This window comes from Peromyscus maniculatus, chromosome 4 (assembly GCF_049852395.1).
Source record: "Peromyscus maniculatus bairdii isolate BWxNUB_F1_BW_parent chromosome 4, HU_Pman_BW_mat_3.1, whole genome shotgun sequence".
NCBI lineage: Eukaryota > Metazoa > Chordata > Mammalia > Rodentia > Cricetidae > Peromyscus > Peromyscus maniculatus.
Genome location: NC_134855.1, coordinates 10,820,712 through 10,835,112, shown reverse-complemented (window position 1 = coordinate 10,835,112; position 14,401 = coordinate 10,820,712). Strand labels below are relative to the sequence as shown.

Sequence of the window (14,401 nt, the reverse complement as noted above, 5' to 3'; positions counted from 1 at the left end):
ACCTCAGGCCATCTGGCCCCAGGCCTCCCTACCACCTTTTCTGAGGAGTCAGGAGACCGGGGTGTGCCCGCAAGGATGTTGACCACAGACCCTTCAAGGAGCTAGACAGAGGCAGGCCCCAGGAGAGCTGACGGGGCTGAGCCTGGGTGAGGAGCGTGGAAACAAGATGAGATCACTGTGCCCTTGCTATCTGTCACTTTGGGACAAAGTGTCACACCCTGTCACCCTCCCTGCCGACCTTGAGCTCCATCCTTGACTATGCTCCTTCCTGTCCAGCTTTTCGGTTGCCGGAATGTCCACACTCTACTTATCTCCAGGCGGTGTCCTGGTGCCCACAGTGCCTCCTCCCGTGCCAACCCCACTGACGCTCCTGTGTGAGATTAGTTTTAGATGTGGAAGGAGGGGTGCAGGAGACCCAAAGCAAGACTTGCAGAGGAAGCTAGCAGCTTCTGGCTAATGGTGACTGTCCTTCACCCCCAGGTGACAGACCACGCCACCACTGCCCTGCTCCACTATCAGCTACCCCAGATGCCGGATGTGGTGGTCAGATCCTTCATGGTAAGTGGCTTCAGGGCTCAGGCTTTCCAGCTAGGGAGAGATCTGACGAGCCAGGCCCAGGTAATCCCTGAGACTTTGTCAGAGCTGAACAAGCCTCCAGAAGTTTCCAGCACTGACAAGTAGTGATTCATCCCACTCCTAACCCACCAAGCCTGTGGCTGGCTCTGAGCATGCAGCAGAGACTGGGACGAATCTGCACTTCCCCAAGCCATGTCTCTCCTCAGAGCTGGAGATCAAGGTGAGAGGGAGCACAGAGCAGCATGAAAACAAATGTTTACGTGTATACAGCAGGCCATCTCCTGAAGGCCAGTTCACCTCTGAGAATGGCTTCCCTGGGAGTCACCCTTCCCTGCCCCGGCTGCAGGGTTTCCTGCTGCTGGTCTGAGCAGGGGTGACGTGAGGGGTGTTGCTTGGCAGCTCACTGTCCCATGAGCTCAGCAGCTCAGCTTCTTAGATAGAAACGATGCTCACTTCTCACGGGACCTAAGTAAGCCTGGCTTGCAGACGGATTGCGTGCTGTTGGAAGGATGGTGCTGGCTGTTTAGCCGCAAAGGCCCAGAGTCCTTCCCCATGCTGAGGAGGGAGCAAGGGACAGTCTTCAGTGAACTACAGACTGGCTTTTTACCTGACATGTCATGACACTGGGTTTCCCTTTGCTCTTGACTGAAGTGGGGAATTCAGAAATGAACAGGCCATCACCCATCACCCTCCAGTTTTTATTTCCAAAACCCCACAGCCAGCCTGTGGAAGGGCCAAAGCTGCCCTCGGGAGCTCCCTGTATCAGCCTCTCCAGAGAGCAGTGTCCGCCTGAGACACCTTCAGAAATGAGTTATGTGACTTGCCTGGCTCTCAGGGCCGCTTGCCTGTGGCATGGTAGGTCTGTCTGCTGGGCCTTTGTGCCCGTGAGTCTCCTTGAGGTGGAGAATTGAGTTACCTGAGCCTCATCCTTATGCATGACGCCTGGGAGCCCTCAGCTCTCCACCTCAAGGGTGGGTGACTGTCACTTACTGTGTTCCTTGGTGACACCGGGGCTGCCCCAGCTGTGTTAGGCCCCACCATGACAGAGAGGGACAACCTCCGAAATGAGATTAACCCAGAGCACATTGCCCTGACACAGACTCTCCCAGCTCTTCTCAGCTGTGCCCATGCCTGCTGCTCAGAGCTGTGGGAAGAGGGAACTCAGCAATGGCACCAGATAGCCTGGGGAACAGGAGACATCAAAACTGAGTGTCAGGGGGACAGGCTTGTGGGTTAGACAGCTTTGCTATGGAACCACGGATGTCTTCCAGCATCAGAACCTACCAAAGCCCTGCCCTTGGACCACTCGGCCTACAGGAAAGGCAGTTGAGGAGGTCCCCAGTCCTTTCTCTCCTCTGCCTTCTTTTCAGACCTGGCTGAGAAGCTACATAAAGTTGTTCCAGGCCCCATGCCAGCGCTGCGGGAAGTTTCTGCAAGATGGCCTTCCCCCAACCTGGAGGGACTTCCGAACCCTGGAAGCCTTCCATGACACCTGCCGGCAGTGACCCCAGCCCAGCCCCCCAGCCTGCAGCACCAGCCCCTTCCCAGACCAGCCCAGTCCATTAACCATACAGGTGTCTGTGGCCATTCTCCCTGGGCCTGTCTGCTGGCAGAACTGTCGCCCATCATGGGAGGATGGTCTGTTCCAGCCCTGTGTGCTGGCTGGCATCCCTGTGAGCCGGCCCCTGGGTCTGTTGTTTCCATGGGCTGTCGCTGGAGTGAGCCCTTTATTCTTGGGGTGGGGTTGGCGTGGTTGGTTTTTGTAACTTATTTTTGTAAACAATAAACCTTTTGTACCCTGGTGGAAGCTCCGTCTCCTGCTCCGTATACAATGCCCGACTTTCGTTCTGTTTAACCAGAGGCGTTTGTATTTGAGGCAGAGTCCTTGGGCTGGGCATGTTGTTCTGTCGGTTGCTTCCCTAGCAAGCACAAGCTTTCATCCCGGCTCCAGCACCACAGGAGGTGGGGACGGAAGACCAGGAGTTTACAGTCTTCTTCCTACACTGTGAGTTAGAGGCCAGCCTGGGCCTATCTCAAAAGGGGAGAAAAAACAAAAACAAACCAGTTCTTTGTAAGGCTGCCTCCATTGCTTCTCCCTTCCAGTCAGGGACGCTGTGGCGGCCATGCTGCATCCTGGTCACCAGTCCTGGCGAATGGAGGGCCCCTTCTGTGGAAGGAGTTGCAGATGGTTCTGTGGAGTCAGCACCACAGGTACCTAGAGAGGGGGCCTTCCCAGGTAGCAGCTAGGGCACTGCTCCTGCAGCCAGGTCATCAGGCTGCTGGACCCTCTGCTTCCTATATTCCTAACAAAGCCACCACCCCCACCCTGTGAAGGGCTCGCCCTCCCTTCCTTCCTTCCCTGTTGTCTTTGTTTTGAGGCAGAGCTGTCTTGCTAGGTAGCCCAGGCTGGCTCTAAACTTCAGCCGTTTGGCCCAGGTGCTAGGTTCACAGGCATGCACCAGCACACCAAACAGAAAACTAGGACTTGGATTACAGTAGATTGGTACAGTTCCTGACTGGTCCAGGACCATCTTCCCCACCTGTCCATCGGATTGGGAGGAACCAAAACAGGAGGATTTTTTAAATGTTTTTGGTTTTTTTTTTTTTTGGTTTTTCAAGACAGGGTTTCTCTGTGTAGCTTTGCGCCTTTCCTGGATCTTGCTCTGTAGTCCAGGCTGGCCTCGAACTCACAAAGATCCGGCTGCCTCTGCCTCCCGAGTGCTGGGATTAAAGGCGTGCGCCACCACCTCCCAGCTGTTTTTGTTTTATATATATATATGAGTGATTTGCCTGGATGTATGTCTGTGCACCACATGCATCTTGGGACTGGAATTGCTGAGTTGTGAACTTCATGTGGCTACTGGGAACTGAACTGGCTCCTCGGAACAAGCATTCCAGTGCTCTGAGCCATCATGCAATGAGGGGTGCATACCACAGTGCCACTCAGCATGGGGCCCCTCACCCAGCGGCAGTGCCAGGTGGGAGCTTATGGAAGTGCAGACCTTCAGGCCACCCTGCTGCCCCCCCCCATGCTCCCAGGATGAGCAATGCTCCGCTCTCCGGCCACCCCAGTGACAGTGATGTGGCCTCAGAGGACCTGTACTCTGGGAACACTGCTTCCTTTACTGCCCATTTGGGAGTTGTGAGAGGTGTGCGTGTCAGTCAGGGTGTGCAGAGGAGCCGTTGGCATCCATGCCATAGTTGATCAAGACCAAAGATGCCGTTTCTTCCGCCTTTAGTCTGACTGTCCATCCTACAGTAGGAGATGTTCTGAAGACCACCCCCGTCACAGGCCATGCCAGCTTCATGGACATACCCTGCCCTCATCTCCTTGGTCTCCTAAGACCCTTGTTATTGCTTTAAAGGAAATTAACAGCCCCGGTTTAGCACTGAGATCCTGCCTCAAGACTGCAGAACTTCCCACAGACACTTAGGGACACGTGGACGCGGTGCTGTGCCGAGGTGTGCACTGCTCACGTGATATGGTGGCAGCGCTACACCAGCTATGACCAAGTTGGGGCATGTGCAGAGTGATGAGTGCCTCGTGCCTGCCAGCTGCCAGACAGCACCTTCAGAGATGTGCAAATGTGGAAACATCCCAGAGGACTGCCGAGGTTTCAGTGAGGGTGAGGCATGTTGTGAGAAAGCTGTTTGGGTTGAACCATTTCCTCTCTGGTCCCCATCCCCATCATTCTCCAGCTCCCCAGCAGCTTCTGCTGTTTCCAACCGTGACTTCACACGCAGCCCCCACATCCAGCCTTGGGCAGGCTGTTGTTCCCACTTAGAACAAGCATGACCTCCGTCACCTTCAGAATCACCTTCTCTAGGACAAATGTTTCCTGCTCCCGGGATCATAGGAGCCCATGTAAGGTTTGCTTAGAAGGAAACGTGGCCATCGAAGAGAAGCACTCCATAAACAATAGCACAGGCTGCGGGGTGACAGGTAATGATCAGGTGGCCAGGACCTGTGCGCCAGCCTTCTGCTTGTTGTGTGTCAGTAGATAAGTGGCAGCTTCTGTACTAGTTGGAAGTGCAGGGTTGGTGATCCAGTGTGAAAGAAGGAAGCCTCGCCCATGAAATATGTCCACCATGAAGCAGCCATGATGGAGCCTAGACAGCAGAGGCCCAGGCCAGGCCTGCTATTCCGATTTTCTTTCTTTTTTCTCCTTTTTTTGTACTTGTTCATTTAGTGTGTGTGTGTACATATGTGTATAGGGTGTGCATATGTGAAGGGTGCACATGTGTGTAGGGTGCACATGTGTGTGTAAGGTATGCATGTGTGTAGGTGCACATGTGTGTGTAGGGTGCACATGTGTGTGTAAGGTATGCATGTGTGTAGGTGCACATGTGTGTGTAAGGTATGCATGTGTGTAGGGTGCACATGTGTGTGTAAGGTATGCATGTGTGTAGGGTGCACATGTGTGTAGGTGCACATGTGTGTGTAAGGTATACATGTGCTACTACACAAATGAGGACAGAAGACAACTTGTAGGCGTCCGTTCTCTCCTACTGTGTGGGTTCTGGGAACGAACTCTGATTGTCTGGTTTGGGGGGCAGGTGCCATTACCTGCTGAAGCATCTCACATCTGATTTTCTACCTTTTGGCATTCCCTAATTAAGGGAGAGGAGAGGAGACTACAGAGTTGGGCCTGTAAGCTGCTTGCATCTCTGGTAGTCTCACCCTTCGGTCCTGAGAAGGCAAGTCTGAGCAGTAATGCCTTTGATAAAGTCCAGAATGGAGGAAATCCCGGAGCGTTTGGTGCTTGGAGATCAGTGTGAAATCACCTGGCTTGGGTGTCAGCTTTGAAATAGAAAGGAGACATTGACCTGAAGTTGATGTAAAACCTCAAGTTGGATAGTGGGCAGTCCCCAGGTCCTAGAGCTAAAAGGTGATGGATGACTGCTACATTGAGTGTCATGTGATTTGGGCCTGTGTGTGGCTCAGTAGGTGGGGTGCCTGTCCAGCATACATGCAGTCCCAGCACCTCATAAACCTGGGTGTGCTGATTCACTCTATAATCCCAGCACTTAGGAGGTAAAGGCAGGAGGATCAGAAGTTCAAGATCATCCTCAGCTACATAGCAAGTTCAAGGTCAGCCTGGGCAACCTGAGACCCTTCACATGATTCAGACTCTGAGGGTGACCTCTGACCAGACCTGCAAGGCATTTATCTTATGGGACTGTATTGTGACCCTCTAGTTCCACATCTCTTCTCTACCAAGTGTTTCATAGATGTTGTCAGGCTCCATCCCAGGCAGGTGTGTGGAGTTCCCACTTTACAGATGAGGAACCTAGTGGAGGGTCTCCCACACTGACACATGAGAGACATGAGAGGCTGGATGACGTCTGAGCTCCCTCCCCACTGGGTCCAGCCCACCTGCTGGAATTTCCTGCCTCCCGGTAGCCAGGCCTCTGTCCCAAGCCTTCGGCTGGCCAGTTGCTCTGGCACCCATTAGCAACTGACAGAATGGAGCTGCAGCCCTGTGAAGGTTGTCCAGATTTTTTTTCCCCTGAACTAAATCAGGATTTGGCCTTTTGGTATCGAGTGATGTTTTCACACTTAACACCATGGCCACCACAAAACGGTGATCTTTCAGTGTTAATGCGCGAAGTCAACGTTACATTTGGAGTGTCAGAGAGTGGGACGGATGCTAAATTGAGAGCCTTTTAAGGTCACCCCCGTTGGGCGGAGGAGGGGCATCTTCAGCCAGAAGAATCCTCACAAGATCTGGACCCCATGCAAACCTGACAGGAGGCGTCATCCAGGTCCGGCGGAGACAGAAAAGGAAAACTGGCCTTTCTACACTGTGCCCTGGCCTCACATCTCCGCTGACACACCTCACCTGTGCCGGCAGGAAAGCCTGACCCAATCTGTCCCACTGCTACTGCAGCCAAGTCCCCAGGCCCAGACCCCAGCTGCCCTCCCCTTGTGGCTGTCCCAGGGTCTACCGTCCTGCCTCCCCAGCCCCAAAACCAAAGGTAAGAGAACCTCAACTGATCTTAAATTGCAGCCAGGCATGTTGGCTCACACCCGTAATCCCAGCGCTGGTGAAGGGGAGGCAGGAATATTGCCAGAGTTCAAGCCCAGCCTGGACTACAGCTTGAGACTTGGGCTCAGTAAAACCAAAACCTGGTGTGGGGATGGCTCGGAGGGTAAAGTGCTCACTGTGCAAGCCTGGGGACCTGAGTTCGATCCCCAGCACCCACATGAAAGCCAGCACAGCTGCACACATGGCTGTAACCCAAAAGCAACGTGGCAGAGACAGGCATGTCCCTGGAGCGCACTGGCCGGCCAAAGTAGGTTCAGGAAATGTAAGGTGGAGGACTGGAGAGGTGATTCAGCTGGTAAAGACACCTGCCACTAACCCTAACGACCTGAGTTCAATCCCCGGGACCCACAGGGTAAATGGAGAGAATCATTCCCCAAAGCTATCCTCTGATGTCCACACCCATGCCATGGCCCACACATACAAGTGTGCACACAAACACATAAAACATTAAATGTACAAACATATGGAAAGAGAAGAGAATAGTGACAGAAGAAGACACCCAGTGTCAGCCTCTGGTTCCACGGCTGCATGAGCACACATGTACATACATGTACATATATGCTACATGTGCACAAATAAGTAAGTAGAATTGTGTTTTTAAAATTTTAAGTTACATTTCCTATGCATGCTCTCTACTTGAAAATAATCTTCAAGGTCACAGGCACACCAAGGTCCCTCGCAACAAATTTGAAGTGACCAGTAGCCAAGGAGGAGCTCCAACCAGGGGACAAGGTGTGCCACTTGGGGACAGGAGCACCTCAACAGCCACAAGCTTCACCCATGAATGGCCTGCTTCTCCCGGGGTCGATGGGCACAGGAGGCCCCGAGCACAGCTGAATGGGCCAGCAGAGGGTGTAGGAGACCAGTGCTACCGAGGCAGCCCAGGAAGGCGAGCCCAGCAGCACCCATAGCCTACACTGAGCACTCACACTGACTCAGTCAGAGGCTCGCTCTTAATCACAAGAGGAACCCACATGTTCCCTTGGAGGGGATTAGGTAACGCAAGTAAACAAAGTGAGGGGAAGAATGCAGGCAGTTCTGCTAGCTGGGGAACACCAGAGCCAGGAGTGTACTTCGGAGACATGAATGGCTTCCGTGGAAAGCGAGGTCACACTGTGTGCTATGAAACTGCTGGCCCCTCTCAGCAAAGGTCAGAATATGGAGCCTCAAGAAAATGCAGCCTTCTCCCTAAAAAGCCCCAGCAGCAGTGGACAGGCAACTCTGGGCACTTCCTCCGGGACCCATTTCCTTGGTGGGCATGGTGGAAACTGAGTCAGAATACCGTTTCAGCAGCAGAAGGGCGAAACACTTGGAGAGCATATGCTGATGTCCGGAATCAGTCGGTACAGTTCATTTTCAGCAGGACTTCATCAGAGTCACAGAGAAGCAGCAAGCACTCAGCCCTGCTCTCCCCTGGCTGGAACCGGCCCCTGCCATGTGAGTGAACCCAAGATCAGAAGGGGGGGGGGCAATCTCAGCCCCAAGTTATTCATTAGATAAGCCTCTGGCCTAGACCTAGGCCAATGAGATGGGAAATTTGAGAGGGAGGACAAGAGTTTCTTAAAATCAGAACTTTAAAAGCTACTATCTTGCTGGGCAGTGGTAGTGCACACCTTTAGTCCCAGCACTCAGGAGGCAGGGGCAGGTGAGTTTGAGGCCAGCCTGGGTTACAAAGTGAGTTCCAGGACAGCCAGGGCTAGCTACATAGATAAACTCTGTCTTGAAAATAAAGAAAACAAAACCACCTATTTTCCCAAATCATCATGCAGCCATTCTTCTGTCTTTTCACTATGCTCTATTGTTTTCTATCGCTTTCTGCGGAATTGTATATTTCTGTTTGTTCTGTTTTGTTGTTTTCTGTTTTCACTATTCTCTGGAGTTTGTTACTATCTTATTTCAACATTAGCACCTAAACCTTGACCCAGCCTGGTACATTGAAGGTCCTCTCATAATCCCTTAGCAGGAGTTGGTCCCACATTATGTCTAGCTGCAAGGGATTCTGGGAGAAGCAGTTTCTGCCTGGGCAGCCCTGGGTTCTCCTGCCCTGTGGGGGGTGGACATCTGTGACACAAAAGTCTGCATATTTGCTTCACTCTTCCTTGGGATCCCTGCCATTTAGTAACCATGATTTATGTATAACGAATCTCCCATGGCATTTTTTAAATATTTAATTTTGTAGTAATTTACAAGTCACAGGAAATTGCAAAGAAATATTCCTATATACATAATGACTACAATATTCAAACCAGGAAGCTGGCATGGATGTGCCAACAACAAAATCACACCTCTTATCTCAAAGGGCTGAGAAGGGACAGTTTATTATGAGCCAAAGACCGTGGTGATGGCCCAGGAACACAGACTTAGGTTGCCTCAAATTCCATGTCCCAATGTGGCAAAAGTTTGATGGAGTTTTTGTTATAACAGAACAAGAAGTCACAAATCAAGGCACCTTCCAAATACCATGGCAGGAACATTAGGTAGGCAGGTTTTGGGGGGCAGGGAGGGAACCTCTGCTTCAGGCCTCAGGTGTTACAACATCTCCACCTCTTTGTTAGCTGGAAACTAGGGACCTTTTGTACATTCCAAAGGATTTATGTAATGCTCACAAAGATGTTAGGTGGGGTACAGAGGAGCAATGCGTGGCTAGCAAAAGTGCAGAAGGTATCTCAAGACAGCCTGGGTCTTGCAGCATTGGGCGCCAGATAAAGCGATAAAGCCACAGGAGTCTGTTTAAGAAGTATTAGGGAAATATATGGGCTGGAGAGATGGCTCAGTGGTTAAGAGCACTGGTTGTTCTTCCAGAGGACTGGAGTTCAATTCCCAGCACCCACATGGCAGCTCACAACTGTCTGTAACTCCCGTTCCTGGGGACCTGACATCCTCACACCAATGCACATAAGATAAAGTTCAATAAAAAATTTAAAAAAAAAAAAAAAAAAAAAAAAGAAGTATTAGGGAAATATAAATTAAGGTAAATTGAGGAAATACACTCATGAATATAGAACGGAATAGGCAGCTGAAGTCATCCTCTGATCTGACCAGGAGCAAATCCACCTTGCAGTCAGGAGCAGGGAGAAGGGGCATGTGACCCTTCTCCCTATCCTTTTAAGAGGTCACATACAATAGCCGGAAGCACCGCCTCCTTTGGTCATGAGCGGAGCAGATACCACTGTACTCTGCCATTGAGCTTACAGCACTAAGAGGCTGCTCCAGCCACAGCCTCACACTCTTCCACATTCCCCTGCAAGCTAGTTCTGAAGGCCTGAGGACCACATGCCAGACTTATCACAACTGCAGTTCACTTCTCTGATGCAATTTTTTATATTATTGTCCTGTTGCCCTGACAAAATACCAATAAAAACACTTTTAAAAGGTGAAGGAGGCCAGGTATGGTGACACATGCCTGGGATTTGGGAGGCAAGAGCAGAAGAATAGAGTTCAGGGCCAGCCTGCTGTCATGATTTCTGAGGTTTCTGTCCATCATGGAAGAGAAGGCATCTCCATCCAGGCTCTGCAGGTAGTGAAGCCACGGTGTCCTTTCCCTGTGGTAAGCATGTAACTGAAACATGGTGGATCCTGTAGAACCTGCCCCAGCTTCCCCGGTGGCCTTGTGATGACCACTGCCTCTCCTTGTCCTTCTGAGAGCAGGATCCAGAGGAAGGGCCCCCAAGGCTGATGGCAGTCACACAGCTTGCTCTGTTCAGGTACTGTGGTCCAGCCTCAGCCCTGGGCCAAAGCTCCCATCAACAGCACATGACTGCCAGCGCCCCCGGGCCCCACCTGCATCACACACAGCCGGGTGCCATGCCCTCTTGCCTTGATTAGAGGTGGCTCTCTTTTGCCGTAGCCTTTTGATATTTGACTCTGTACCAGCCTTTCATTTCCAAAGGGTACTTGGTAAAATTAATGATTGCCAAAAGGCCATAGTTAATTCGCTCTTTTTCCTATTTCTATTAGTTTGCAAATCAGCAAAGTTCAAGAAAACTTCCAAGTCTAAACTCGCAGGAGCCTAATGAGAAGGCCGCAGCAGCTGCTCTCGGCTTTAGAAAACTCTGGAACCACGGTCAGGACATGGGTGTGCGACACAAGCCAGTGGACTGAGGAGATGGAGCCAACTGCTGGCCGTGGATTGGCACGACCTGAAAAACCTGAGTGGGTTGTGTCACCATCCTTAACCACCTCTGAGTGGAGTGTGTGACAGCACCCTCAGGCCCTGTGAGTGGGGTGTGTGTGTGACATTGTCCTCAGCCCCCTGTGAGTGGGTATGTGTGTGACACCATCATCAGGCCCTGTGAGTGTGTGTGTGTGTGACATTGTCCTCAGCCCCCTGTGAGTGGGGTGTGTGTGTGTGACACTGTCCTCAGGCCCTGTGAGTGGAGTGTGTGACACCATCCTCAGCCCCCTGTGAGTGGGGTATGTGTGTAACATTGTCCTCGGCCCCCTGTGAGTGCGGGGTTGGTGTGTGTGACACTGTCCTCAGGCCCTGTGAGTGGAGTGTGTGTGTGACACTGTCCTCAGGCCTCGTGAATCGGGTGTGTGTGTAACATTGTCCTCGGCCCCCTGTGAGGCCATTTCAGGAAGAGCTAGGCCATTGGCCTGGACCATTGTAACTTAACCCTACAGCCTCTTCTTGCAGAGAAACAGCATTTGCTGCTAAGCCCAGAGACGTGCTAATACCTGACATCCCCTGGTGGTATCAACAGTAGAAGCAATAGATGGTTCCGTCCATTTTCAGGAGTAGGTGCTCTTAGAGTGTGTCCGAGTCATGAGGACGCAGGAGGTACCAGGCACCTCTCTCCAAGTCTCAGAATTCAGTGCCGGACCGGTGTAGGCAGCATGTCATGTAACAGAGCCCACACTCAGAAAGGGGATAGTCCCAAGTCCCAGAACATTCATTAGATAAGGTTTGTGTTCTGAACCAATACAATGGAGTTTGGGGAGAGACTATTCTAGAAAGAGGCACAGATTAGGACTCTCTCAGTCGTAGCCAGCAGGAAAGCCAGACACGAGCTTTTCACTGCAGGGACTTTGAAAGCCACCATCTTGTGTCCCATCAGCACACAGGCATCCCTGCCTTTTCTCTACGCTCTGTCGCTTCCTGAAGGACTGTATTAAACACTGCTGTGCTGTCCTGGTCTCTTATGACAGCATGCAGTCTTGTTTCTCACAGTCCCTCTCTTAAGCCCAACAAGGTGCCATGTGCCCATGAACTCAGCACTTAAGAGGTGGAGGCAGAGCCGGGCAGTGTGGTACATGCCTTTAATTCCAGCACTCAGGAGACAGAGGCAGACAGATCTGAGTTCAAGGACAGCCTGGTTTACAGAGAGAGTCCCAGGCCAGCCAAGGCTACAAAGAGAGACCCTGTCTCAAAAAACCAAAAGAGAGAGAGAGTTGGAGGGGTGGAGGCAGGAAGATCAAGAGTTCAAGGTCATCCTCTGCTACATAGCAAATTTGAGGCGAGCCTGGGCTACGTGACAGCCTGTCTTTTAAAATGGAGGGCGCAGCTAGAGATAGAGTTCAACTGGCAGAATGCTGCCTAGCATGCACAAAGCCTGGGTTTGATCCCCAGCACCACACAGGACTGGGTGGGATGGACATTCCTTTAAACTTAACACTTGGAACTGGAAGCAGGAGGGTCAGGAGCCCAAGACCAACCTCAACTGCTTTTCCAGTTCAAGGCCAGCCTGGGATCTATGAGACCCCATTCTTTTCATTGTTTTGCTTTTTGGTTTGGTTGGTTGGTTGGTTGGTTGGTTTTTGTTTTTTGAGACAAGGTCTCCTTCTGTAGCCATAACCAGCCAGGAACTTTCTACATAGACCAGGCTGACCTCAAATTTTCCACACTCCTGTTTGTACCCCGTGTTTGGCTGGTATGTCTGTGGGTGGGCCACTGGTCCTGTGTACTGGGAGCCGGGCACTGGACAGTTCCACATGCTCCCTACATGCTTCTGCCAGGCACAGTGCCCAGCACGGAGCCCTTCATGGCTCTGAGGAGAAGTACTGGGCTGGCCTGAGTGCGGTGCCCTGAGCAGTCAGCTCTCTGCAAAAGTGGGTGCGTCTACAAAGACGCTTGCTCTCAGCTAAAGGAGGGACCAGCAACCTCCAAAAGGAACAGAGCAGACAGAAGCCCCTCAAATGCCCTTGAAGGGGGCTGGAAGGGACTGGGCGTAGTTCAGCAAGGTGTGGGAAGGGGATTAGGGTCCCCTGCAGGTGGTGAGGCTTTGAGTTGGCGTAAAGATTCTCTAAGCCCTTTCCCCACAGACACAGGCCCGAACATTACAGAGTTCCAGACGCCAGGAGTCAGTAAGCCACCATGAGCGACAGGGCTGTCAGCCCTTCTGTGAGCTCCAGAGGCAGGTCATTTCCTTCCTGTGTCAGCTGGGAGGGCCAACCTCAGCTCTGTGCTCACAGGGCTTCCTGACACCCTCAAAACCAGTGGCCACACCCTCCGCCCTCTTGCTCTCTCTCCAAGGGAGCCCCACCCTCTGCACCCTCACCTAGCACCCTTCTTATACCACTGATAACTCCGGGCCACTGCGCCCCAGTCAGTAACCGAGATAATCTACTCAGAGGCTTACTGATGAGTTCTTGACCCCATCTGTGACCTCACACCCCTCACTCATCAGCCACAGTCTCTGTTCTGCAGCGGGACGTGGACGCCTCTGGGAAGCATTAGAGTCTGCTGAGTTCCGTCAGCTCTGCCTGTCTTGAGCCTGTTTGTGACTGCCCCAAGGGAGGGTGTGATCTGAGGAACCTCATTTGCCTTTGGGGAGCACCCACCCCTGCCTCTGTTATGTGCTTGGATCTGTTTGGCTAAAATCCACCTACTCCTCCACTCTAGAATAGGGAAGTCCTGGCCAGACCACACACTCACATGCACTCACACATACACACATACTCACATGCACTCACACATACACACATACTCACGCAAACACAATCACATGCATGTTCCTTGTGATTAGCTCAGGAATGGGCATTGGGATAACACAGCCAAAGAGACATACTTAGAGCCTGCTTGGCGCTACAAGAAAAGCAGCCACCTATTCCTGCTGACCTTGACCCGCTAGCCGGACACATGGGGCCAGGGAGCTAACAAGCTTTGCTCTGCAGGATCCTGGCTTACCTCTGTGTGTGGTGTGGCTGGAGCATGGGTGGGAAAAACCTTTGTCCTGTAAAGTCTTACGACAAAATGTGGCATTATGCCAGGAGACAAAGGGCCAAGCGAGGGGCCCAGACCCGTTCCTGAGGTCAGACAATGGAAGGTGCGTCTGGAGTGGTCCTACGTCCCTGTCCTGGCTTTGATCTTGGCCTGGAGGCAACACACGCACGCACACACACGCACGCACGCACGCACGCACGCACACGCATGCACGCTGGGAATGGAGGAAGGAACGATTTGTTTTCAAACCCAGTGAGTTATGTCTTCTTTGTACGAACAGCTCCTTCAGCTCGGCTCTTAGCGTAGACCTGTCAGAAGAGCTCCTCCTGCCGCCGCACGTGGACGGCCGGAGACTCCCCAGACTTCGCTCTGAGTCTCAGGACAGCGTGGGGGGCTCTGGGTGAATCTCCTTTCCACCTTAGGTGACCCCATGGCCAGGCTTCCCGCCACCACAGGCAAGCCCCCCTTTCCTCTGAGCCTTCCCCAGTGGCCCCTGAGAGACCCCTCAGTGCCCGGATCTGTCCCCAGGGTCCATGTTGGCCCTCGCACTCCTGCTTTCGACCTGCTTCAGTCATCAGAGAACAAGGCTACCACCCCAAGGCTCGGTGGCAGT

At 52.3% G+C, this 14,401-nt stretch overlaps 1 protein-coding gene across 1 annotated transcript in view; it reads left to right on the top strand.

The window, feature by feature from the left end:
• Window positions 1–2,383, top strand: part of Med27 (mediator complex subunit 27) — a 181,981-nt gene extending 179,598 nt beyond the window's left edge. Inside the window, exons 7-8 of the mRNA XM_006983375.4 lie at window positions 481–558; window positions 1,947–2,383. Coding sequence (XP_006983437.1) covers window positions 481–558; window positions 1,947–2,081 — 213 coding nt within the window. The 3' untranslated portion in view covers window positions 2,082–2,383. The remainder of the gene's footprint in view (window positions 1–480; window positions 559–1,946) is intronic.
• The last annotated feature ends 12,018 nt before the right edge of the window (window positions 2,384–14,401 follow it).